General features: G+C 47.7%; 1 protein-coding gene across 1 annotated transcript in view; it reads left to right on the forward strand.

Moving 5' to 3' along the window:
- Positions 1-27,345, forward strand: part of Antxr1 (ANTXR cell adhesion molecule 1) — a 196,673-nt gene that overhangs the window by 85,617 nt on the left and 83,711 nt on the right. Inside the window, exons 11-12 of the mRNA XM_052720148.1 lie at positions 4,182-4,251; positions 5,697-5,775. Of these exons, the coding sequence (XP_052576108.1) occupies positions 4,182-4,251; positions 5,697-5,775 (149 nt within the window). The remainder of the gene's footprint in view (positions 1-4,181; positions 4,252-5,696; positions 5,776-27,345) is intronic.

Here is a 27,345-nt window from a genome sequence, read left to right on the forward strand (position 1 = left end):
GGTCCTGAACCTTTACATTGGCTCCGATAAACTGTGAAAATGCACCCTAGACCCAGGGGGCCCTGGCAGCAACAGCTGGCAGCCCAGCCTAGCTCTTCAGCCCTCCTACCTCATGCAAATAGCACAGCGGGAATGCAGACTCCTTTGGGGGGCTTACATCAATTCTCAGAGGGTTAGGTAAGACTAGGGACTATTTTTCTGTTTATTTTTGCCAGAATACATATTTATAGCAAGAAAGGGTTGCCAGGACTTGGAAAGTATTTGAATTATTTTATCAACTTTAAAAAGAACCCACTGATTGGTGTTTGGATTGGCTAATGAATTTTAATCTTGGTTTTATCCCAAATCCATAGTCACCAAATTGTAGGGAAGAATTCTAAGACCTTCTCCCCCAATCTGAAGAATGTTATATTGTTAAATGAGACCCTGGAACTAGGCTCATTTCTAGGTCCAGATTCTTAGTTCACTTCTGTTAAAGTGGGACCTCCAGGGAGACTTCTGAGGCTCCCTGTGGCTCTGAGACTCCTCATCCTCTGCCCTGAAAAGTGTGCTCACTGCTGGGGGCCAGCTCTGCCTATTCAAGGTCTTAATCATTTCAACAAAACAGAAATTTGAATTCCAGCTCTGACCCTTCTAGTATTGTAACACTAACTCAATTAACTAGCATTTGGGATAGTTAGCATTTGTGAGCCCCAAACTGTAGTACTAGTATCTGCCTTCTGGATGAGTGTGGAAACCTAAGACTTCAGCTGTTCAGTGTTGAGCAAAATCATCATAAATTGGTTTGTGTGTATACAAAGGATGGGTGAACCCTCATGCATGTTTATTTAGCTACACAGACACACACACACACACACACACACACACACACACACACACACACACACACACACACACAATTTCTCCAAAACTCTAGCTAGCATCTAAATGATGTTAGTATGGTTGGACAATGTGAATAAGCAGTTGGGCATTTTGAAAGTTGTGGTTTTCACATTTGCAGTGGATTTTCAAGGCTAGGGTACCATGTAATAAAGTGGAGGGAAGCTTCTTGAGTCCTTATTGAGTCTCAAGTACCATGCTTTGTGCTTTAATTCATTCTTATTTATTTGCACACAACAGCACGATGATGTCATAGTCACCATCTGTAGATGAACCTGACCCTAGTTACACACTAACCAAAGGAAAACCTGGGCTTTGAACCTGAATCTGTCAGGCCAGCATCTCCTCTGTTCTCCTCACACCTATACCCAGCTTCTCGGATGCACGCCTCCCAGATTGCATTCAGCAGTTCAATGTAATGACATTCATTGATTCTTAAATCCTGATTTAAGTTAAACTTCTGCCTGATTATAAGACTCCTGCAACCAAAGATTTAGGCTAATATGTCACAGGTGTGTTTAGAATTCTGAAATACCTGTATTTCAAATTCATCAAATAAAACTTCTAGTCTCCAACTCCCACCCCTCTCTAATTTTCTCCCTGGTTGCAAACAAAACCATGCAGAGTGCCCCAAGCTCCTGGTCTCCATTACTGTTTTTTACTCGGTGCCAGTGAGCGGTGAAATGAGATGGCCACCCAGTGTGCAGAGAAGCAGGGCCCACATTGTCCTCGGAATGGATTACGGCCCCATAAACAGCACAACACACTGGCGTTGGCAGAGGCTGCCGTGGGGCTGGCACTGCCCCCAAACCAGGCACGGGCCCCTCTGTGGCAGAGGAGGAAGTCTATGCCCTGCTTCCCAAGTGGCCGTTCCAGGAAGGAGTCAGATGACTTCAGTTATGGAAACCAAATGGCCCTCCTTTGTTTAGAGAGAGAGGGAAAAAAGCCACTCATTTTTGTGGTAAAGTGAAAACAGGCTCCAAACCAAACAGTCCCTCTCAGAGCAGAAAATGCCAGCTCTACGGAGCTAGCCCACAAGCCTCCCAGCCTGGGTTCAACCTCAGGGACATCAGAGCTGTACCCCAAGCAGCCACAGCCCTCCATCCTCCTGTCTGCTTAGCCCCAGACATATTTGGTCTCCCAAACAGGAAAGGAAGATGAAAAGAGGAGGGGAATTAGAAACGTCCGGCTGCCACGGCCACTGTCAGCCTCCCGCCCCTTATGAGCTAGGACAGGAGCTCACAGGACCGGTGCATGTAGCCCTTGCAGGGCCCTGACTGCCTCACTGCTATGGCACCTCAGAAGCCCTCCAGCTCTAACCACAGCATGCAGCCTAGAGTCACAAGGCCTTCTGGGGCTCCCTTGTGGCTGCCTGTGGCTCTAGTGTGTGTGTGGGGGGGGGGGGGGGCTGCACCACAGGTACTGTGTGAAAAAGCTGTGGATAAACCACAGCCCCAGGGAAGTAAGGACAAGTTCTAGCCAGCCATGTCTGGTAGTTTGGCTCAGTCCCTCGTACAGACTTCCTTGGAGCCGGAAGTCTCCCCGTGAGGACGGGGTGCTGCAGAGTTTGGGTATGAGCTTGGCTCAAGATGGTACCCTGTCTTTCTGAACCTCCATTTTTGCATCTGAAAAATGATCCTGGGATGGGGAGGTGGCTCAATTGGTACGGTGCTCCGCAGAAGCACAAGGACCTGAGTTTGAATCCCTAAACACCTACATATGAAAAAAGAAATAAATAGCCGGGCACAGCAATGTGTGCCTATCATCAATCCCAACACTAGGAAGGTAGAGCCAGGAGGATAACCAGGGCTTGCTGACCAGATGGCCTTACTGAATCAGGAAGGCCCAGGTTCACTGAGAAAACCCGTCTCAAAAACTAAGATGGAGAGCCATAGGGGACGACCCCCACCACCACCACCACACACACACACACACACACACACACACACACACACACACACACACACACACTCGAGGTGGGGAGAAAACCTAAGACACCTTCCTGCCTTAGCTCCCAAGGCTGTTACTAGCTGAGTGCTATCAAGGCGGCAAGCAGCTTATTGGCTAGGCATCCAGACCCTGCAGCCATCTGCCCGCAAGCCATCTAAGAAGGAAGCAGTGATTCAGCTAGCCGGGTGAGTCAGCAGGCTCCAGGGATCTGCCTGTCTCTGCCTCCTCAGTGCTGGGATTTCAAGTGCCTGCCACCCTGCCTGACTTTTATATGGATGCTCAGGATCTGAACTTGGGATCTCATGCACAAAAGTACTTTATCAGCTAGCTGTCTCCGCAAAGGCTATACTTTGTACTAAAGATGAGTGTATTGAATGACTTTCTCCTACAGACTCTGCAATTCACACAGACCTTCTACCTGAGGACACACTACCCTAGGGCTGAGCCCTAGCTCATGCCAAGCCCCATCTCTTCCCAGTTCCCCAGTTAAACACAACTCCTATTTGGGTTTTCCTGAAACCTGACCATAGGGTCATGGAAGCTGCCCGTCTTCTAAAACTCAGGGATACTTTGGTGTACGCGCTTGTGTTTGCCAGCGCATCTTCTCCATGAAGATGGCCTCCCTCAAACTGGTCGGAGATGTGAATCTCCTTAGAACCCCTCAGCTATCCCTAAGAGAAAAGGGAACTCAAACTGTGTTGTAAGAGGGCTATCTCAGCTGGACGTGGAGCCAGGAGACCAGCATCAGGAAGGAGGCCTTGAGTTCTCGTCTAGTGGATGCTACCACACATGTTGGGGTGCTACTGTGTGTGGGGGGGGGGTCTAGCACATATGTCAGCTTTCTGCTGCTCTGACAAATACACAAGGTAAACAAGAAGAGAGATCGATTCTTAGAAGTTTCAGTCCATCGAGTTGGAAGGGAGTGAAGGAAAAGGTTCCTCACCTCATGGCATCTATATCCAAGGACTTGAATAACTTGCTCAGGGTCCCACACAGATATATAGATATATAGAGAGAGACGGACAGAGACAGAGACAGAGATACAGACAGAGAGTACACTACCAGAAAGAGAAGAAAGAGAGAGTGCTATCAGAAGGGCTAGGGCAATATCAAGCCTTAGAGACAACCCCTCAGTGATTACCTCCCCCAGCCAGGCCCCACCCCCACCAGCATGGTACTTGGTTTCAACAGTAAGCCCTCTGGGGACATTCTATATTCCAACCATAACTCAGTGCAAGAGGAGTTTTTATTTCACACAGTTCTCTGTTTTCACCAGGTCCCTCTGGACTTGGTTGGTGACCTCCAAAGACACTGAGTTGGAAAACATGACCTTGCGATTTCCTTTTTTGCAGATGAGAAGCCCTTTGCTGTGGAAGACACTTACTTGCTGTGCCCAGCACCCATCTTAAAAGAAGTTGGCATGTAAGTTTCCATCGACCACAGAGTTCTACAGCCAGGGGAGAGGAGGCAGAGGGGATAGAGGGACAGCGATCTCTTTTGTCACTCTCATAGTGGAATCTTTCTCTAGATTCTTCCAATGAGGATGGTGCCAAAGCTATGGCAAACCAGCCACCAGGAGGGTGATTGAGTGTCTCCTTCATCCTCTGTAGTTCACAACAATGAGACACTCCCATTCAGGCTAGCTAGAAGGGTTCCACAGCAACCGGTGGAAGAGTCTGGGCTGCTGACTCAAGCCCAACCACATTTCTAGAAAGTTCTCACATGCATTACCTCACTCTGTCATCACGTGTGCCCTGAAAAGTGTCTGTTTTCTGTCCCCTCAAGACAAGGAAGCTCAGAAAGGCGAATAAGTGCCATGGCTGGTTCATGATCACCGTTCTCAGTCCTCCACAGAGCCTCGGGTGTTCACCCACACTCCCTGAACTCACATGCAGCGAACATCTCATGGTGCCATTAAAACAAGTACTGGCGAGATGTCCATACAAGAGACTCAACACCCTGAGCTAGAATAGGACTATGGGGCCCAGCAGAGAGCCCAGACGATTTCAGAGACCAGAAAAGAGCCTCTCCAAACCATGCCTACCAGTCTGGAGATGGCTTCCAAGGAAAACATTAAATTCTCCTTTCATTATTTGTTCCAACTGAGACCTCCGACTGAGTGTCTGCAGTAGCCTGTGACACTGGGGCCAGCCTGCAATCATATAGCGTGACCTGAGTTCTTATCTCAGTGAGACTTTATGGACGGAAGCCTGGAAAAGACAAACCAATCTGTCCACAGCTGTATTTCCATGAGTCTTACAGGGATCCACAAAACTGCCCCATAAGACCACTGAGTCCACATTAACAAGAGCTGAGCATGCAGCCTACAGTTTGTCCGATTATCCCTATTGACCTGGATGGCTCTTAAGAATGCTTTATCTAACAGGATGTGGTAGCACACAATTTTAATACCAGCACTCAGGAGGCAGAGGCAAGTGGATCTCTAAGTTCAAGGTTAGCCTGGTCTCCAGTGCTGCGTTCCAGGACAACCAGGGCTTCATGGAGGAACCTCATCTCAGAGAAAGAAAGAAAAGAAGGGAGGGAGGGGAGGGAAGGAGTGAGAGAGGGAAGGAGGGAGGGAGGAGGGAGGAAGGGAGGAAGAACTATAGCAAACAGATCGAATAGATAGGCTATCCTTGTCCGTTGCAGTTTACTGCAACACAAAGTTACCATCCTGCTTTGACACATCAGCTGAGCCCATCCCAGCATCCCTTGGATGTCACAGGTGTGTGGCCCTGAGAGACTGTCCTCTGCATGCTACAAGGAAGACTCTCAGGCCCCACAGGGAAGGAATCGAGCCGTCTGGCTCTGAAGTTGCTGCTCGCAGCATGCCGTCCTAAGTGCATCTGGTTCTCTCATCCTTGCAGGAAAGCGGCCCTGCAGGTCAGCATGAACGACGGCCTGTCCTTCATCTCCAGTTCCGTCATCATCACCACCACACACTGCGTAAGTCAGAACCTCCCACCTCATCGCCATTATCTTTTCCAGCTGCTCTTCCCAAAGCCCAGCCTTCCCCAACATCAAACATGAAACGTTTTCTGATTCTTGTTCTGTCCACCGAGCCCTGATGCCAGCTGGGTCAGGGTGTGGTTTACGGTGGATCAGTGATGCAAGTGTCCGGCCCTCGGGTTCTCTGTCTCTGGGACTGAGGAGGAGCCCTGGTTGTACCGGCCTGCACAGGCGATAGGATTGGCAGTAGTGAGGGTGGGCCCCTGGGTCAGACACACTTGTGACCGGGGAGACAGGAAGGAACTGGGCAACACAGAAAATGTGTCTTAAAGAGTTTGGGTGTTTTGTTTTCTTTCATTTTAAGGAGCAGGAAATGGGTACCAACTAAAGAAAAGTATAGAATTTATAGAGGACCTATTATTTAAGGATGGGAAAAACGGAAACTTGTTTATGTGATTGTGGGGATAATCTAGGGGAAAATGGAAAAGTGATGAAGCCAGGGAGCGAGATGGACGGGGCCTTGCATTAGGGACACAAAGTATTCGCTGCTGGCTCCTACAACACGGATCCCTCCTGTCTGGCAGTTTTCATTCTGACTACTCCTAAAATCACCTGAGGAGCTGTTTTTTTTTAAATGTGATACCCAATAAATCAAAAATATATGTTTAAGAGAGAGGGAGTGTGTGTGCGACACCTTCACCTCATGCTACACTGACTGAGCATGCACCCTGGTGTTGGTGATCCCAAGGTCCTCTGAGGAGGTAATGTGGGGAGGGGGCGCTTGACAGAGAACACTTGGGCCTATGAAGTCCCTTCTGACCAGAGTCACTGTCTCAAAGCTCAGCCTATCTGGGCAGTTGGGGCTCAGTTCACTCATCTTAAGAAGCCATCTCCTAATGGGAATGTTTCTAGCACCACTTTCATCTAAATATTCATTCTTTAACTAAGTGCATGCTCGCCATTTGATCTTTCTAGCAATGAAGGAAGTCAGTGAGTATATTTACAAAGGTCAAGCCTGGTTAACCATTGGAAAACATGTTGATAGAACTCTTTAGTAATTGGTGTTGTGTCCTTAGTAGTGACAGTTGAGCCATGAAGCCAAATGAGGCAAAAATGATTTACCTTGTAAATGCACAGGAAGCCAAGTTTCAGGATGGACATGACTGTCCTTCCTAATTCCTGCTTAGAAGCATTCTCCACCCTGTGGAGCTAATAATTATTTATTATGTCTGACCACACCACAGACAGATAGTTATTGCCCTTGAGACCACAAGGACAAGGGAAATTGGAAAGCAAAAGTCTTAGGCCTGGCCTAGCTTGTGGTATGAAAATACAAGACTGCTAATTTAAATTTGAGTCTCTGAAGAAGAAAGGACGGCCTCACCAGTGGGTTGCAAAGTTTAGATAACTCCCAGGAAAGGTTCACTGCATCTTCTCAATTCACTCCAACCTCCGTCTACATCTCAAATGCCTTTCTCCATTACATCACCAAGTTTCCTGTTCAATGGACTCTTGATTTAAAAAATCACTCTCCAATATATTCTGCATCATTTCCTTCTCCTTGAGATTGTTCTGTTAGCCTATAAGAAAATTATCACCACCCTAATATTTGAGATACAAGTCCATTCGTTGACCTACTCAACAAACAGTCATTGGTTATAAGATGTTCCCTCCTAGGTACTTAGAATACATCAGTAGACAGAGAGTGGGAGATACACAATGAACAGTAAAGAGAAGAAATGATCCCATGCTACATTAAAACGTAATATACGTGGCAGGGAAAAACTAAATAAGAGAGCTGGGTACTGCCTCGTTGAATGGGCTCCAATGCAAACACTAAAGGGGACACACTGAGAAGGTGGCACTTCAGTAGAGCCCCGGCTAGTGAGGAAGTTAACTACGAGGCCACAGGAGGCTTCGGGAGGGTGCAAAGCTTCAAACCAAGAGGCCTAATGTCAAGACCCTGAGGCCAAGTGAGAAGGGAAGCAGTAGGTCTCTGCAAGGGATTAGATGAAGACAGCAACAGCCAGTGAGGTGACCAGGGACAGAGGATGTGGGGCCTTGTGAGAACTTGGGCTTTGGAGGAGAGGAGCTGCCAGAAATGACTTGCATTTGAAAGCTCACTCTGTGGAGCGAGCCCGCGGGCAGACTGGGAACGGTAGGAGCAGCATGGCTGTTGAGGACAGTTCTGTACTGAGTCAGTGGCATGGGAGGGAAGGTGATGGGTTTCCTGAAATATGGAACTTTAGAAAAGAAGGACCAGGATGTCCCCAAGAGCCAGACCTTGTATCTAAAAGGATGGCATGACCACTGGCAGGCAGGCAGAAAGCAGAGCAGGAGACCTGAGGGTGAGGGGAAATTGGGACATCCATTTTTGCTGGTGACTCATTGTATAGCCTTGACTAGGTTGTTTATCCCTCTTATACTTCTGTTTCCTAACCAAGAGAAAGAAGATGGTAAGAGTTTACACACTGACACTGTTGCTAGTGTTACATAAAAGGTCTGTGTAGCGTGCAAGGGGCTGCCAGTTAGTCAGCACTCAGTATTTTGTCATGGAAGCTTAAACAAAACTTCTGAGCCAGCTGGGTGGGGTGGTGCATGCCTGTAACCCCAGCTCTCCGGAGACTTAGGCAGGAGGATCTTGAGTTCAGAGTCAGCCGAAGCCACACATACAGTTTGAACTAACTGATTCTCTCTAGAGAAATGGGTCCCCTATCCTGGGTCCCATGGTAACAGAGGGACTCTTTGGAGAAGAGACATGTCCACGGTGGTGTACACAGTTGTCACTCACCCACACTAAAGTGATGTGAAGGAGACAGACAAGATGGCAGAACTCTCCCAGTTCAAACATGGAGCTCCAGTCCCCACGAGGCCCAAGCAGAAGCTCAGAGTAAACACTAAAACTGCCCAAGGTGGAAGACATGGTCATCCAGGGGTGACCAAGTCTCAGGCTAGTGTTTGTCTACAGGACGTGGTTTTTAGATCAGAATGATCCCTGGGGCCTGAGCAAACGGTTAGCCCTGCCCATGACCGTCACAGCCTGCCCAGCCCATCACCTGGAGGCAAAATTCATTTTAAAATATGAAGCTAAGATTTGTCTCGCTTTATTTGGTGCCCATTTGGACAAGTGTGTCCCAGCATTTCAAGAGCCACCGTGAATAACTAGTGCCCTGGCTAGAAGCAGAAATTCCATGCAGTTTTACAGGCTAGAGATTTTTTTCCACTCAAGCACTAAAAGATTCTACACTCAGGGTAAACTTGGCAGAGTTGCCCAACTATTGAAAGCGTCAGCATTCAGTCCCCTTCCCCACATTTCCAGCACACCTCAGTTGGGTTGTCTAGCCAGACACTCTTTCCTCCCCAAACTGTAGCCTGAGGCTGAGAAAAAAAATCACTGATTTGGTACAATATAAAGCAAGTTTTGGGACTTGGAGGAGCTTTCCTTGAAGATTATCTCCTTTTAAATAAATATTTTACAAGTCCATCATGTTTTACCCAAAGAGGACAGAATTCAGGATGCTGTTCAACCAACATCTCTTAAATGGCTACTGAATATCCGGTATCACATGAACAGTCCACGAAGTTGCTGTGGGAGGAAGGAGTCCGCCAGACTTGTGTGTAATGAAGAAAGGGGGTGGGGGGACTGGAAGACAGCTCAGTCGGTCAGTGCTTGAGTCTGATCCCTACATCCACCTTTAAAAAGCTAGGTGTGATAGTGCACACTTGTGATCCCAGCTTGGGGCAGTGGACACAGGCAGACCCCTCAGGATTACACACCAGTCAGCTTGGCCTCCTTTGCAAGTTCCAGGTCAATGAGAGGCACTTTCAAAAAGAATGCAGTGGACAGCACCTGAGAAACGGCCCCAGGGGGTGTCCTCTGGGCTCTGTACATACCCACACATGTGTGTGTACATACCCGCACACATACGCATACACAGAGAGAACAGGGTTGCATGAGTCAGGTGTAAATGCTGTAGGATTTCTGAAAGGACGAAAGAAGGGGACCGAAAAGAGCCATGGAATGTCCCTGGAGGAGGTGATGCCAAGTGGTGATCTTGGGAATGATAATTACAGGGGAGTGCCTGCAGGTGAGTGCCTGGGCAGAGGCTCTGCCCCGAGGAGAGACAGCCTTTGCAAGGGCTCGGGCCCCTGGCAGACCTGTGACTGTGTTTGTTCCCCTCGGCTTGTTTCCATGACTGCTGCCTTTTCACTGGGGCCATTTCTCAGCTTTACAACTGCTCCTTTCCAGGACAGGTGCCCACCCTTGGTCTTGTCACCTAGTAAGTGACACAAGGTCAGACTCACTGCTGCCTCACTGTGAGGTTTCTTTGCATTTCTTGCCAGGGTTGTAAAAGTCACAATCTCCAAGGAAATGTGGGAAACATAAAACTATACCTAAGGCTCTAAGTCTGATTAACCACTAAATAAACGGAGAATACTCTTCCATTCTCTCCCTAGTTTATATGAAAAAGAGCCTAGCTAAAAACAGTAATTAATAATTCAGGAAAACCCACGTGGTGTCACTGGTCAGATAAATCCTTTTTTTTTTTTCAAATGAAGATAAAAATACAATGATCTCCAGCTTCAGACATCAAAGCAAGAAACCCTGGGTGTTGTGGGTACGGCATGATGTAGTGTGGTTACAGAATAAGGAAGGGATTCATTCACACTATTGATCAGAAGCTCCCCCCACCATCTCCAAAGTCGGGCATGGTAATACACACCTGTCAGCCCACCCCTGATGAGACTGAGGCAGGAGGATCAGGAGTTCAAGATCATCCTCAGCTACATAGTGCATTCAAGACCATTCTGAGCTATATGAGAACGTGTTTAAAGTAAAACAAAACAAACAAAAAACTCAGCCCCACCACTCTGGAGCGTGATCATGGCAGGCGATCTAACTGTTCTCAGACCCCATATTGCATGGCTGTAATTGGGATAATGGCAACATGTTTAAGGGACTGGAAAGAATGATGGCTTCATTAGTTCATTGACACATCTCCCTACCCCCTTGCAAGATCTGCTGCACGTGCCCCATGGCAGCCTTTTCTCTCCCTGATAAAGAGGCACGCTCCCTCCCTTAGGGTATAATGAACCTGGATTTTAGGATCAGGAGGAAAAACCTTTGAAGATGTTGTTTACAAGATAACTAGAAGCAGGAAACCAATAAATCCGGTTTACTGATAAGTCAAACAAGGCAGGGCTGCAGTCTTCCTTTGCTACTTTGGTCTAAAAATGTTTCCTCAGTGCAGGAATAAAGTAAACAGTAGCCTTAGGGCAGCGGTCAAGCCTCTGGAAGCAGGAGAAGCCGTGTTCACTAGGGCAGCCCTGCTTCTGTCACCTCTGAAATCCCTGCCACTCTTCCCTTTCTGTGGATACGCTCCAGCTTCCAGCTTCTTCCCTAAGAGACTTATTCATTAATGTTTATTACAGTCACTTATTAATGTGAGGGGCATATGATGATGGCTTTTAAGAGATGCTTCTCTCCTTCCACCATGTATAACTTACGCATCCAGGCTTGGTGACAAGAGCCTTAAGCAGCAGAGACATTCTGCTGGCACCCCCACCCCCACCCCAATTTTAATCATTTTATCCTGAATCCAGACTGTGAAGATCTTCACAACCAACTCCAGGCCCAGTGAGTAACCCAGTCTCAAAAAAATAAATAAATAAATAAATAAATAAATAAATAAATAAATAAATAAATAAATAAATAAATAAATAACATGGCTGGAGCTGGAGAGATGGCTCAGTGGTTAAGAATACTGACTGCTCTTGCAGAGGTCCTGAGTTCAATTCCCAGCACCCACATGGTGGCTCACAACCACCTATAACAGGATCTGATTCTTTACAACAGGTGGTATTTTTCTATAAATATATATCCGAGTGTGTATGTGTGTGTATGTGTGTGTGTGTGTGTGTGTGTGTGTGTGTGTGTGTGTGTGTGTGTACAACAGAGACTGAGAAAGAGATCTTCAATGCCTCCTCCACTATAAAGAATTGTCTGGCTCAAAGTGTCCATAGTACAATGGTTGGAAAACTCTAAGAATCAGAATTAGCCCAGGAGTCTACATTTTTAACAAGCCAGTCAACAAGACTCTACCTTCATATCCACCTAATTCTTACTTTGTCATCCAAAGTTTAAAAAAAGAAAAGCCACTAAAATCCATTTAAGAAATAGGAGCTCTTCTCTTGACTCAAGCCTAGTTAATTCATGTAAGAGTCCCATGGCCTTCCATTCATGCATGAGTCCCACGGCCTTCCATTCATGTATGAGTCCTACGGCCTTCCATTCATGTACGAGTCCCACGGCCTTCCATTCAAAGCCTATTCTGTACGTTCCTTTTAGAGTCCTCTATCTGATATAAATATAGGTATTTGCCCAAGTGGACAATCTGCCTTGCTGAGGCTGATCAGAAAGGGATGTGCCAGACAGAGACCACCGTGGCTGCAGGTGTGACTACAGAAAGGACAGGGTTCACCACCAGACAGGCCACCGTGGCTGCGGGTGTGACGACAGCAAGGACAGGGACCACCACCCAGCACTGTCTGAAGAGTTCCGTCCAAGGCAACCAGGCAGGCCCATTTCCTATGTCAATTCAGATCTGTGACCAATAGCTTTAAAAAAACTTGGGCACACACAGATTCAGCTTGGTTTTATGGTCAGCTCTCTAGGTAAACAGATGCCTGGCATAGCCACCATTCCAAAGCTTCTTCAGTTTCACCAGCCGGGTAGGGATGGAGTCCAGTAGCCTGGACTGAGTGGCAAGCTCATCTTCCAACATAATAAAAAAAAAGACTGTGCACTCTTTAGAGAATAAATGAGAGCAGACATTTTCCCTTCTGTTTTCCAAGGTCAAGTAAACAGTCCATCCATCAAAACATCCATCAAAGTCTGCCTTTGTGATGGATCATCCACACTGCAGCTAGCAGCACAGGGACCTTCCCGTGAAGGAACAGAGTCCAGGGAAGAGGCCACCGTGGCAAACGAAAACAGAGATAGCCTATTAGGACCAGTGTGTGTACAACCAGTACTGTGGACAGAGGGTCAGAGAGTCTGGGAACAGCAGCCAGCCCCTGACCTCCAGAAGCTAGGACACAAATGCTCTGGTGGGAAGACACCCTAGAGGTAAACATTGTACAGTCTGGGGTGCAGTAAGACATAGGGCCTGCAAAATTCTCCCACTAGTTCTAAAGACTAGACACTTCCACGTCTGTGCATCTTTAGATGAATATTAATTGGCACAGACACACCACATCTGGGGTTACTTTCCAACCAGCCACTCAGTGGCCTTCCTGCAAAGCAAAGCCAACAGCTCCTTCCAGAAACACTGAGAATGTGCCAGAACATGCATGCAGCTTGCCTACGAGTGCCTTTCACCTCAATAAGAGGTTCCCCCAAATCGATACCTCTGGAGGATGGAGGCCCTTCTAAATGCCAAAGAAAGGCAGGACCAGGACTCAAGCTCCGACTTCCTCTACAGGTTTTTACAGACCACCAGCATCCCACCTTGTGCCCAGCTCTCTCCCACACCCACCCCTCTCCTTAAACTTCACATCAGCTGGAAGAGTAAGGGAATTCTGCACAGGAGGAGAGGTAGAAAGGGGCCTTGAGAGGGACTCTGTGACAGAATGTAGAGTTTAGGCAAAGTGAAGCCATAGAAAAGGAGCCCAAGGCATTGCTGTGGAAGCTTGCCCCAACCTTGCATGCTGCAGACGTGCAGACTGTAACCAGGGGGGTGTTAATGTGGAGACCACGCTTTGTGCACTTGGTCAGCCAAAGAAAGGACAAGCCCTCATTTACTTTCCATTATTTAGCCAAAGGAGCTCAGTTCCAAGGGTGGCCAGTCTGCAGCCCTGAGGCACAGATGGGTGGATCCTAGACCTTCATCCTCAGCCTTGACAAAGGATGGCCAGTTACACACCTTGGATCACTCTATTATAGGTGGTGTGAGTTGAGAAAACAGGGGAAAGACTTGCTTGGAGAGGACAATAAAAGTAAGAGCAGCCTTGGACCAGATGAATCTGTTGCCATCCTGATACTGGCCGTGCGATGTTAGACTTGGGATAATGTGCTCTTGCACTTGGGCTGTGGTCTCTGCGTAACTGGCCTAGTGATGCGGTTTCTGAAGACATTCTGACTTCTGGACACAGTAATAAAGTGTGATTCCTAAAATGAAGGAGGTGATGGGCCTTTAGAACCTGACAAAAGTTTGAGTTTAGTGTTCAGTGTCAAGAGTGCTCTTCAGAATGAGCCCAGAGAAGCTGGATGGGAGAGAAACATCACAGAATCTACTGTATTGTGCAGACTATGGAATTGGAGCTTGGTCTGGAAACTCATCTGCCACAGAGAGAAAAGACCATTCTAAAGCAGGTGTGGAGATGTCTGTCTCAGGTGGGAGTGAGCTCTCTGTCATGGTTCTATGCAAGCGCAGGTAACTGGCAGCTTGGCAGAGTTCTGTAAAGGCCATTTGGCATCAGATCAGTGACTAGCCTGGCAAAACCAACAGATGCCTGCCGCGAGTCTGCGATTGTGGATCTAAGCGCACGTGAGCCGAGAAGGGTAAACACAGCCCTCCAGAGCGTAACCGATGAGCCTGGCTTTTACGTTTAGGAAATAAATTTGAGAGACCTTTGCTGTTGCTGTTGGAGAGGCTTCCCCTGTGAGATGCAGGTCAGCCAGCCTGCACCTCGCACGCGTGAGGTCATGTTTCAGCCACAGTGCTCAAAGCACACCTTCTTGTTTCCAAGGTATGCCACCCGCAAGGCAGCGCTCCTGTTTACTCAGCAGTCCCCTGAGAGCCACCCAAAACTCAAGGCTTTGTTTGGTTAAGCGATGTCCTGTTTTTTTAAGCTTCTTTAATAATATACCTGTGGTCTGCTGCATCATCACCAAGAGAGGGCAGAGGACCGCAGGAATACAAGAGTGCAGAGCTCGGATCTCAAATACTGCTTACAAACTGAAATAGAAGGAGTCTGCCAGCACCTCTGTTTTGATAACCCTCAGATGCATAAAAATATATTAAGATGTTTGGGAGGACTCAAGCTGATTTATTTTTCTTGGACACTTGAGTGATTGACTCTTCAATATTTTATCTCTATGTATTTTAAAGAATGTTTGCCTCGAGTTTGAAATTTCCTTGTTTTGAGAGTTGATAAGAGAGAAAAAAATGTCTTTCTGAAACTATGCTTTGGAAAACTCTGAGATACCCACAGAGTGAATGGTAGAAATACAAGTTAAATCCAATAGTCTATAAATAAAATGGATGTGGTGGGACAGACTCAGCCATTAGTAAACACAAAATGGTGGCTTGTATGGTCAAACCACCCAGCTCTCTGCTGTTTGCAATAAGACCACATTCCATAAAACATAAAGATAAAGGTTGAAATGAAAATATGAGAACAGTCATATTAAGCAAAAAGAAAAAGAAAACTAGTGTGGCTATCTAATGAATGGCAGATTATACTGTATAGCAAAAAGAAGGAGAAGACAGTGATAACGTATTACTGTTATGATGACCAAGCATAATGTAGCGGTTCACCCAGAAGTTCCCATGATTCTGGCCTTCATATAATGACACACCCATGCCACATAGAAAGCAAATCTGAGAAAATGGCAAAGAGAAGTTTATGGACCCACCACCTTCTATTCATAGGAGATTTATATGCATCTCTCAGTAATTAATGGGTCAACCATCAAAAAATTAATAAAATATAAATGATTTAAATAATGCAGTAAAAAATAGCTGCTGGACAGATTATGGATCCAGAACAAAGTCCTAAACAATTATTAGAATTTTAGGGCTGTATAAAATGAAAAGTTAAATAGTTAGAAATGTCTTGCTTTGGTTAGGATATCCACACACACTGTTTTCCCCATATTTTAACATCTCTGAAATTAAGATGATTCTGTTAATCAATAAAGCATCATTAATTAATGGGCAAATGTTTTCTTTAGTGGTCCATAAAGTAATGAGGCATCCTAGGGTGAGTGACTGGAATCTGGTAGAATATTTTCCATTCATCTGTATTGTAAAAGCAAAAGTTTAAAAAATGAAATATCAATAGCTAATGAAGTTACCAACAAATTTTTTAAATCTTGTGTGCTTCAAAATTCAAAACCCACATCTAAGTAATTTATGAGCCAGTGTGAGTTAAGAAACTTGGAACTGAACAATTACAGAGACACCACATACCAAAACTTACAGTGTAGCCAAAGAGGCTCTCAGAGGGAAATTCATAGTCTTAAGTGTTTGTATAAGAAACAAAAAGTAGTTATAGATCATCTCCTCATAGAACTTGAGAGATCAAAGAACAAAACAGTAAAAACCTAGAAATAATATTTTTTAAGGGGCAGGAGCTAGGAAGATGGCTCAGCTGTTGAGAGCAGTTATTGCTCTTTCAGAGGCCAGAGTTCAGTTCCCATCACCCATGTCAGGCAGCTCACAACCACTTATAACTCCAGCACCAGGAAATCTGATACCCTCTTCTGTCCTCCATGGGCACCCAAAAGCATGTATGCATATAAACAAATAACAAAATAAGTCTTTAAAAGAAGCAAGACAAAAATAAGACAAGAATGGTGGAGAAAACAAGGTAGCTATTAGCTGAACATAGCAGATATGAAAAGAGAAACAGGCATGTGTCCTCAGAACTGTGTTCTTGCTGCAGAGGTTCAGTGGGAAGATGAGCCAAACCTAGGGCTGTCACAGGCTGGGCTGGGATGAGGTCACTAACACAGCAGACTTGAGAGAGCAATGCACACTGGGATCACCCCTCCCCCTCTCAGTTTCCTCCTTTCTCACAGGGTACATTATGAAATGTCGTAGTTTACATTTCATCTCCTGTTTTTATCCCCAGCTATAATTTGTCAAATTGCTCTGAGTCCCTGGAGTGGTGAGGCTGTAGAACCCTAAAGCGTTGGAGGGTCCCAAGCCAGGGCCTTCTGCATGCTAGGCCTGGGCTCTCCTGCTAAGCCTCAGCCTCTGCGCTACTTTAGCTTCACTTTTCCTAGTGTTTTGTTTCTTGGTCTCTTCCCCTTTCTACTTTGACATATAAGCTTTCAGGTGTCCCAATATCAGATAACCAAGCTTGTCTAAGTTGTGTGTTTGATAAGCCCAGTCTCTGAGTAAGAGCCTGGGGGGAGGTGTGCATGCTGCAAGTACACAGGCCTTAGTGAGTGACCAGTGTGTCCATTCATACCTGCTCCTGGGTGGCCCAGGCTAAGCCAGAGGATTGAGTCTTAGGCTGAGCATGCTGGGTTAGTGGCCAGCTGTGAAAGAGAGTTGATTACATGGGATGTACAATTTATAGAGGGTTCAAAAGCTGGATCAGTGGGAAGAAACATCAAAAGAAAGCAGGAGAAGGGGAGAGAGGAGAGATTAACAGTGTGGGAAATGGGATCAAAAGTGGAGGGAGCCCGAGATCTCCTCCCCCAACACTAAGTAACTGACTAGCATTTAAACACACAGTCAGGAGACTAGGCCATGACAGAATGGAAGGAGCCAAGCCCAACTCAGACCATGTTGGCAATTTACAGTCACACGGCAGTAAAAATGATCTTATTCAGAGGCTGGTGAGGTGACTCAGTGGGTAAAGTACTTGCCACCGAGCCTGATGGCCAGAGTTCCATCTCAAGAGCCATCACGGTAGAAGGGAAGATCCAGCTCCTCAAAGTTGCCCTTGACCTCTATACACATAAACACATGCACACCACACTGCTCGCTGCATACCACACACTACACACACACACACACACACACACACACACACACACACACACACACACACACACTACATTATACATACCACACACACACCACACATACACACACCACACTATACACACCACATACACACACACACTACACTATACACACCACAAACATATACCACACACACACCACACACACACACCACACTACACACATCACACTATACACACACCATGCTATACACACCACACCCACACTACACAAAAACACACACACACACACACACAAATGAGTGCAATTTTTTTTTATTGTAAAAAAGATCTTATTTGGGACTGACACTAATCATATCATCCTATTCCTCCAAAGCAAGTAAACTCTATAGAGTAGCCAGGTCTCACGAGGGTAAATAAACACCATTCAAGGAACAATTGTCTCACCATCTTTACTCTAACACCAAGGAAACTCAGAAGCTGAGAGTTTATTTCTCCCTAAACCCAGTGCCACAGTGGCAGGACCCAGCCAGCATTCCTTTGCCTACCCCGTGGCTGCTAAAGCAGATGTTCATTTACTCAGTGCCCAGAGCAGTGAGCTTAATGCTCTGTTCAGTTTCTGCCAAGATTAAAAAGTACTTGAGTGAGTGACAACCAAAATATTTCCTAGGATTCTTTTAAACACCACCCAACACCAGGAAAGCATGAAAGCAGTGTCGTTTTACCTGTACCGCCCAAATTCATGGACTTAGAAAAGGCACCTGTAACCCTTAAAGTTCTTAAGATCATCATGGAAGGTCCAAGCCCAGCCTAAGCACACATCAGTGTGTCCTCAAGTAGAAGACCTGGTGGCCCTTAAAACTTTACAGTGAGTGCTATTTCCCATGGATACTGTGTGTGGTGAGCTCCTGCATCCCCACTCCCACACTGTCCTACCTGGACCTTTGATTATGGTTCATCTTCCTTCTGCAATGCCCTCCTCTCTGTCCACACATCCAGTTTCACTGTGCCCCCGAGGCCAGCCAAGGGCTGTCTGGATGTGCCACAGACTGTGCCCTGGCCTCAGCTAGTGTCTTTTCCGCACTGTGCTGTGAGCTCTGGCTCTGTGTGTTACCTCATCCTCTAGAACTGGACTGCCTGCAACCTGTGTTTCTCTCTGAGCCAGCCCTTTGCCTCTGCCCTGCCTTCCTAGGGGGCTAGGATTCATTTCAGGACTGGAATATCTACACACACACACACACACACACACACACACACACACACACACACACACACATCACAAACTAGGGTTTACACACACACATCACAAACTAGGGTTTACACATCTGCACGATTTCTAAGTACTTAGAAAGCCACAGACTTCTCCAAAATGTTGTCACTATATATCCAACTGGTTCCTGTGCTTCGCTTAGAAACTGCTAGAATTTAAAGGCACAGTATTTGCATATCCTCAGTAAGGACAGCAGAGATGTCATCATCGTTCAGTGTTTAAAACTCTGTCAGTTGGGGAAGCAGGTGGTGGGCTTTCAGGCTGGAATTGCCTGGTGGAAAGCACAGGAGGAGAGACCTGTCGGTGGACTTCAGAGACGCTATGGCTGTATCCTAGAGGGAGTCTCAGCTCCAGAGCAGCTAGCTTGCAGGGCATTCAATTCATCCAGATGTGGGCGTTCTCTTATATTCCCCACAGGATCAGCCTCCTGTTTCCCAGACCTGTTTTTGAAGGAACCCCACAAAGGCTGAGGTGACTCACGACCAGGGGGTTTCCATACTGCCCACTTTTCCAGTTGAGGGCTGTAATGTCCCCAGTGCTGTCAACCTGACAGTCATCATTGCCTCTCAGGTGGCAAGAAGGAATCTTCGTGTTCAGTTACGTCGCCCTCACTGGTGTTCGGTCAGCCTCGGTGGGAGCCCTGAGGTTTACCATTAGAAATCCCCTGGGTTGTGGTTTCATGGACACTAGGGCGGCAAGCTAGGGATTTGGGTTTCTCAAAGTTGTAACTGAGGACCGTCCCCCCCACACACACACACACACACGTGCACGCCCATTGTAGTTCCAGTCATAGTTAGCATAAGGTTGTTCACAGGAATCAAACTCATCCTTCTGAGCCAAGCCCGGGCACAGCACTGGAAACGCACTGGGACGTGGAAGCGAGGAGAGAACAGGAAGGCGAGTCAAGGGGCCTAAAGGTCAGCTGTGGGCACTTACAGACTTGTCTCAGGTCATCAGTCAGGCCTGGGAAGGAGTGGTTGTCTCGGTTTTATGTTTGCAGAGAAGGTAGCAGGGGCTGGGTGGCCTGCCAAATCCCCCAGATTCATATGAGGGGATAGCAGGATGGTGAGGCTGGTACAGCTGTTCCCCAAGAGGGTCTGCGGCAGGGGCACGCCTTCAGGAGATGCTGTAACAGACATTCACCTGCTGAGTTCTCATTTTCACCTAGCTAATCAATAGTTAAGTGACCATCTTGAGTCTTTCCTTTTGACGAGTCCTTCCATTTGAAACACTGTACTATGCTTCAAAGTAGAAAAGAGACTAAATCAGATGTGTGCTCTGGGAGCTTAAAGTCAGTGGGTGAGGGAAGACCGTGAAGAGAATCGCTGTGAGACACAGGAAATGCTCACATAGTGTTAAGGTAAGCACAGACACCTACAGTTTAGCGTTGACTCCCACAGCTCTGTCTCCCCCGCCCAGCTAATGGTTTGTGGTTGCAACGATATCCACCTTTGTGTCTTTAGAGTGCCTGGAGAAAGTCAGGCACACAGTAGGTGCTTCATACGTGTTGGGTATAAAAGATTCATGTCTCAGCTGGCACCGGAAATCAGTTGCCCAAGCAATGAAGGTTAGAAAGGGTATTTCAGGAAGAAACTGGGTGAAAAGCAAAGTGGACACAGTACCACGTGCCCCTGAGCATTGTCAAAGCACCAAGTGAGGGAGCTGGGGGACAGCAGAGAAATGACAAAGGGCTGGTGACGAGTAGTCAGAACCATGCACCCAGAATGTCCAGACGTGGTTCCTAAGGATTTGATGGATTCCCTGAAACTTCAATAAGAAACTTGTGAGCTTGTACGTACATGTGGCTGTCCTTTTCTGAAGAAAGGGGCGCACCATTTTCTCTAAATTCTCCAACGTTAGGAACATTTGTCAGCATTGACAAGAGCCTGAGGAGGACAGGTCACGTGTCAGGGTGCTGAGTAAAGAGCAGAATGCCGAGAACCTGGGGTGGATGCTGTGCCTGTAAGGAAGGGCACTTGGAGATTCTAAACCTCACCTGGCGGTGGAAAGAGAAGAGGCAGATTGAACTAGGTAGGGCGTGGGGCAGAGAGACAGGATACACTGGCAGAGGCTATGATCGTGGGAAGAGAAAAGGGTAGAAAAAGAAAATTCACTCAACTTCAGGTTCCCAGCTGGCTTGACAGGAGGAGAGCAAGCAAGTTCAAGGGGAAATGCAAGCTCAGCCTGGGACAAGCTCAGTGGGAAGAACAGGGGACCATTCCAGGCTCAAGATAAAGACTTGTGTGTCTAGATGTAGGTGAGAGTTTGAACCATGAAATAAAATGAGCCACTTCTGGAGAGGGCTAGAAAGAAAGCAACAGACCAAGGATGGGTCCGTGAGTCACACAACACTATAACCAGACTTCATGTCAACCTAATGCCACCAAATGAAGACGTAAGAATGGTTAAGCTAATAGTTAAGGAAATTAAAGAGTTTTTTGTTTTTTTTTTAATGGTGGGGAGGGTAGGGAAGGATGGCTCCATAGGGCATTCTGGCTTTTCCAAAGCGACATGCCAGCAGAAGCCTGTGAAGAAGCTGGGAAGGAATGATCAGAGATGGGAGAAGGGGCGGGGCCAACCAACACAGGTGCAGGGGAATAGCGTTTCAGTGAAGTGAGGAGACAGGTATGGCAGATAAGCCAGAAATAACATGAGAAGACACCAACTCTAGGAGAGAGGATTTTGTTCTCCAGCCTTGCCCATCCAGAACTTCTCAGCAGCAATAAAATGACTTAAATTCCATCTTTCAAAATCAAACTTGCCCATGCTTCACTGGTTCTGTCTGGGCAGGAAATGGGCTCTGAGCAGCCAGCTAGAAAGGATCTGCATTCCTCAGAGCCCTGGAATGTGACTGCCAGAGCAAGGCCCTAGCCAGAGGGAGAGGAGATCAGGATAGGGCCCTCCTGCACCCCTCTACCCTGCAGCGGCCCTCCGCTTGAAGCAGGGATAAGCTGACATGCCCATAGTCCCTGACTGAGCATGCTCCTCTCACCAGCTGTGACATCACAGGTGGGTGGCCAGAGTTGCCCTTGGCTGGGGCGGGGGTCTCTTTCCCTGCCAGTGTGTTTCAGAGACAACCAGCTTTGTAGCAGAGAAAGGGGGGCTATGGGAAGGAAGAGAAGAGGGGAACACTGGGGCCCCATGTTGTCAGCCTGTCCCCAGGTGCCCTGTGGAGAGCCCGGAGACGGGCTGAATATCCTTTAATCAGTCAAACACTCTGGGGTCACCAGCAGAGACTGATAAGAATCTTATCGATTGTTAAATGTTAAGTGTCTGCCAGACAGCCCAGCCCTCTGAAAACACAAGTGGCTTCCGTAATTCTGAGCATCGAGTCTGCCCGACTTAGCAGAGACCCGGCAAGGAGCGGCTCCTGTTACCCCACCTCTCCTAGAGCACACGCTTGCTTCTCCAGACACCACTGCTGCAATCCCCAGGACTGATGCTAGGGTTAAAGATATTAGGGGTCAGGAGCTGGAGAGATGGCTCAGGGGTTAAAGGTAATGGCTGCTCTTCCAGAGGACCCAGGTAACCCCGGTTCAATTCCCAGCACCCACATGGCAGCTCACAACTGCCTGTAACTCCAAGATCTGACACCCTCACGCAGACATACATGCAGGCAAAACACCAATGCACATAAAATAAATAAATAAAAATTAAGACTCACTAAAAAAAAAACTATTTTGAAAAAGATGTTAGGGGCTGCGTAGTTGGGACAATAAAGCATGCCTTCCCCTGCCTCAATTGTGAGTGAACTGACATAGGAGAATCTCAATGTTGTCTTTAGGGCTATGGGGCAAAACCTAGCTGAATGTGGCCAAAAATGAGCTGGAACTGTGCTGAGCAGGTTTATCCACCTTTGCTGGACATGGGCCTGGCCAGAGAAGACATTAATCAGGGGGTGAGTTACCCGAAACTGCTTGGTTAGAATTGGGAGCCCCTTGCTTTGCTTTCTAAGGCCCGGGAAGACTTTCCTTCCCTTATTCTAGAGAGTCCCTCCTCAATCGTGGAAGCATGGGGCCTCACCAAACCTGCTGGAATAGGACAGTCAGGGCAATCCACCCCGGGGGCAGCACACACCCAAGAGACAAGGCAGGGCAGGTCCGGGTGTGCCCTGTGCTCTTGCCCTAATTGCTGAGTGAGTGAGAGGAAGCGGAGGACCTGGAGTCGCTCACACTTTCCGCCCCAACACAGGAGGAACCGTCAGGAGCAGGGAAGGAACAGGTCCCGCCTTAGCTGGCTTAGTCCCCAGGCCCTGCAAGAAGATGCTTTCTGGGCTGCACCCCAGACCAGACAGATTCCCGGCACAAGCCCAGCTTTCTTTACATTGAACAAACCCAGCCTCCTGCCAATTCCTCCTCCCTTCACTATGCAACCCCCAAAACAAAACAGTAAAGGCCTGGCCGTGGTGTTGGGCTTTGTATCATCCAGAGGCCTCCGTCTCCTACAGCAAACAAGCCCAAGCATGATCCCACACCCCTCCCCCACGCCACGCTGTGTATAAGAAATCCGAAAACACCTAGACTCCATCCACCAAGACAAGGTTTCGGGTTTTTTTTTTTTGTGTTTGCAAATCTTTACCTTTGAGTACAAAGCCCCCCCTTGTCTTAAAGAGAGAGGATGCCCTTATTGTGTTTGTGAGCCTGGAGAAGCCAGGTGAGTCTGACGTTCAGAGAATGCCACCTCAGTCACTGAGCTCCTCAGAGAAGGGAGCAGGGTCGAGCACCTCTCCCCTTCCGATTTAATGCCACCTGTCTGCATGTTCAGTGGCAGCTCTGTGTGAGTGTAAGGTGGGGACAGGCTTGAAGTTGCTCACTGAAAACCTCAGCACTCCCCAGCTGGAGGTATCCCCCCCACGGGCTGGTGCCTTCACACCTGCTGCGCTTTGGCACTGGCGTCCTGAGCACACTGTGCCAGAAACATGGGCAAACAGCTTTGTGTCTTCCCACAATGTCAGCGTTGGTTGAATAACAATAATTCACACGCTTTAGCGGTTTCACAATGTCTTCTCACCCGCCTACCCCGGTAGCCTGGCTGAGATAAATGTGGGTTCTTTCATGCCAATTTTAATGATTAATATTAACTCTCGTATCACACAGCACACAATCCATATATCTCCATGCATATATGTGGTTTACAGAATAAATACAAGTTGAAGAGCCTGCGCAGAGTTTAGGAGGTGTCAGGAGTGGGCCAAGAGAGTCTGTTAAAGAACTGGGTTAGTGCCAGCCAGGAAGGGGTTGCTGCTGGCATCAGGGCATGGGTGCAACAGTGTTGCCGTTGTGAGTGGAAGACTGAGTAAGCGTCCAGAGCTGGAAATGGTGGGTTTAGGTCCAGGACCAGATGGGTGGACAGGTGGATGGACAGGCAGTCACGTAGACATGTCAACAACAGGGAACCCAAACAAGCTGACCTCCAGGGACAGTCAGGGGGCTCTTCACTTGCCGGCCTGTGATGCACTCAACAGGTATTAGATAATAGGTTGGTGTGGAGCCGTACCATCCAAGTATTATGTCACTTTATGGGGTCCAGATGAAGGAGTTGCACCCTTTCCTTGGTCTGATGTACCATCAAAGTATTGTGTGTGCATCACTTTATGGGTCCAAATGAAGGAGTTACACCCTTTTCTGGGTCTGATGTACCATCGAAGTATTATGTGTGCATCACTTTATGGGTCCAAATGAAGGAGTTACACCCTTTCCTGGGTCTGATGTATCTAACAACTTCTTGGGCCTGGTTTCTGTGATATGATTTTAACACATCCATGTGCCCCTACAGTTGCAATTCACTCCCTGTGAGCTTACAGGGTGGCTCCATCCCGGGAAGAGGTCATGCACCAGTTTGTGCTGGGTGGGGTAGTGGTGCCTGACTGATGGTGCAGCTCCTGGTCCACCTAGGGGGGTGCATTCCCCCTTCTTCCTCAAAATGATGTCAGAAGATACTTGTAAAATGGAATCTTCTAGAGTAGTGCACAGCCTTTTGACAAGTACAGTTACATGCAATATATGAGAACTTACAGTAAGGCATAACCTGACTTAACACAGCCAGCCAGGATGGGACCTGGCAGACACAGTTAACGATGGCCCCGCTGGACCCCAGGCTGTATCCTCATAGGCCTGGTGGACAGGCAGGGAAGAGGCCCAGAACACGCTGGTCCAAAGTCAGGTTGTGTGTCATGGCAGCCCAGAGCCTTCTGGATGGTCACCTATGAAGAGGCCTTGCAGAGCAGGTGTCATTTAAAACAGAATGGGCCAAGACTGAGCCAGGAACACTGAGGGCTATTGGAAGTCAGCTCTAAAGGAAGCAGGGTAATCTGTCCCATAGCAAGGCTCAGAGCACAAGACAGAGTACCTTCTATAGTGCTAGGCCCCAGGTTGGTGTGTATTCTGGAACATTCTAGGTAGTGCTTGGCCACAGACAGAGCCTGCCCCTTGGCATATGGAGAAGAGTGGAGATGTGAGGATCTTCCTCTAGGAACTTGCTGAAGAGGGAGAAGGGATGGCAGAGTTAGAGCAACCAAGCTAGTTCTGAGCCTGAAGCACCGAGCCCCATGGCGAGAATCTAGGAAGCACAAGGCACTCGCCAGCCATGGCCAGTAAGACGAGCACTGAGCACTTTTATTAAAAGGCAGGCACCTTGGGAGTGACCTGTCCAAAGTCACCGAGGAAGAACCGGACAGGTTGGGAGCCATAGCCTGCCCTTTGGTCTCTGACCCCTAAACTTCTCCCCGTCCTCTGTAACTCTACTGTATAAACGATGTTGATTTCCCAGAAAATAAACTTGACCATGAAGTCACAGAACCCCCAAGTTAAAGCTACCCAGCGTTCCCCTTGGGTGTGGCTAGAAGCCACAGGCCTCCATTTGCCCTGAGTGGCCTCTCACAGCCAATCCAGCTGCCTTCCACCTGACTCCACGCACACTGAGTTTCCGCTGTGTGGATCCCCACTCACACCTTCATGAGCCAAACTTTGTGTTTGCCGCTGAACAGGAGTGCCGGTCTCTCCTTGCCCCTGCAGGGTGGCTACCCACCCAAAAGTCACCTCCTGTGTGAAGTGCTGGTTCCCAGGCACTCTTCCCCAGCACAGGGCAGCTTGCTAAGGGCAAGAGCCTGCTGCTTCCAGCTGGGTGCCAGGTTGCCCACACTTGAATTCTGACGGCTCTAGCACTCATGAGGCTGAGGTGTGAAGAGGATTGGATGTCTAGGTCAGCCTGAGCTACAGAGAGACTCGGAGACTCTGTGTAAAAACAAAATAAAACAAGCAAAACCCTGGCCTTTCTGTAAGCCTTCAAAGTTTCTCTGGATCCCCTTGCCTCAGAATGTTTAACTATAAGGCGGGGGAAATAAAAAACAAAGTTTAGAGTTCATCAAATTATTGATAAGAATGAAATGTGGTAGCCTCGTACATGGAAAGAATAAAGATAATCCCTGCACATAAGTGCTCAATAAATACTAGCTATGTTAGTAATTATTTTATCACCGTTATCGTCCTCATCCTCCCATCAGAATGTAAAAAGAGAGAATGTTTTGTTCAGTGCCGGGTGTGCAGGCACCGAGTAGCCGTGTCCTCCTGACTGTGGTTTAGATCTCTCCACACACTGTAAGTTCTTTGGGCCCGACTAGTTAGTTGGTCCCGTGCCCCTCAGCTCCGCCTACTCAGCATTAAGTAGAGACACAATGCACACTTGCTGTGCGTGTTAGTTCCTGATGAACTATTGGCTCCACGTCTGTTTCTAGAAAACCAAGTGAGTACTTTCTTATTTGATAGTGACATTTATGAATGTGACATCGATGATTTCAGGAAGCACTTGAGACCCAGGCAGCAGCTTTCTCCAAGGCACAAGAAAATGTTTTAACACTCCACCCTGCGCCTTGGCATGTGGAGAGGGCACCTTGCTAAACCTCCTCTTCCTCCTCCACTACAGCTAGGTATGACAGAACCAGCCATCAGTGTCCACTCTGATGTCTTAGAAGATTCTCCCCCACCATAAGCCAGTCCTTCACCCTTGCTGCCCACAGAAACTGCCCCCATCTTCCGTGGGAATGTAGAAGCATGCTTCAGAATCTCAGCCTCTGCTTCAGTTGATCTGAGGCACAAACAATAACGGAGGAGGCTGTCGTGTATAATGGGAATAGCTGTAGCCTGCAGTCTTTACGGAAGGCTGCAGCTTTGTAAGCCTCTTGGTGACCAAAGCACTTATTATTCCAAGTGCAGACAGGTTTACGATCTGAAATGTTCACTGTGTTGGTTGCTATGGGGAAACAGAGGAAGGTTCCAGCTCTGAGTTAAAAGGGATCTCATATGGGATAACCTGGCTCTCTCCTCTCCACTCCCATCCCATGTCCTTCTGTGGTCTGGTGACACAGAGGCTTTCTTACTCTCTCTGCCGCCTAGAATACAGAGACAGACAGGCCACGAGACTCGCCCTTCACTAACACGTGACTTCTCGCAGACACCACTAACTGTATGTTCTGTCCCAGACTTCCGTATGCAGGTCCAATGGGCCCTCCTGCCATGGCCTTGTCTGCTGTTGGACCCTCGCTTTCCCCCACCCCACACTCTGGCTGCCCAGCCCTGCACCTGAGTCTGAGGCCTGG

The sequence above is a fragment of the Peromyscus californicus genome, unplaced genomic scaffold (genome assembly GCF_007827085.1).
Source record: "Peromyscus californicus insignis strain IS unplaced genomic scaffold, ASM782708v3 Scaffold_6__1_contigs__length_162567912, whole genome shotgun sequence".
NCBI lineage: Eukaryota > Metazoa > Chordata > Mammalia > Rodentia > Cricetidae > Peromyscus > Peromyscus californicus.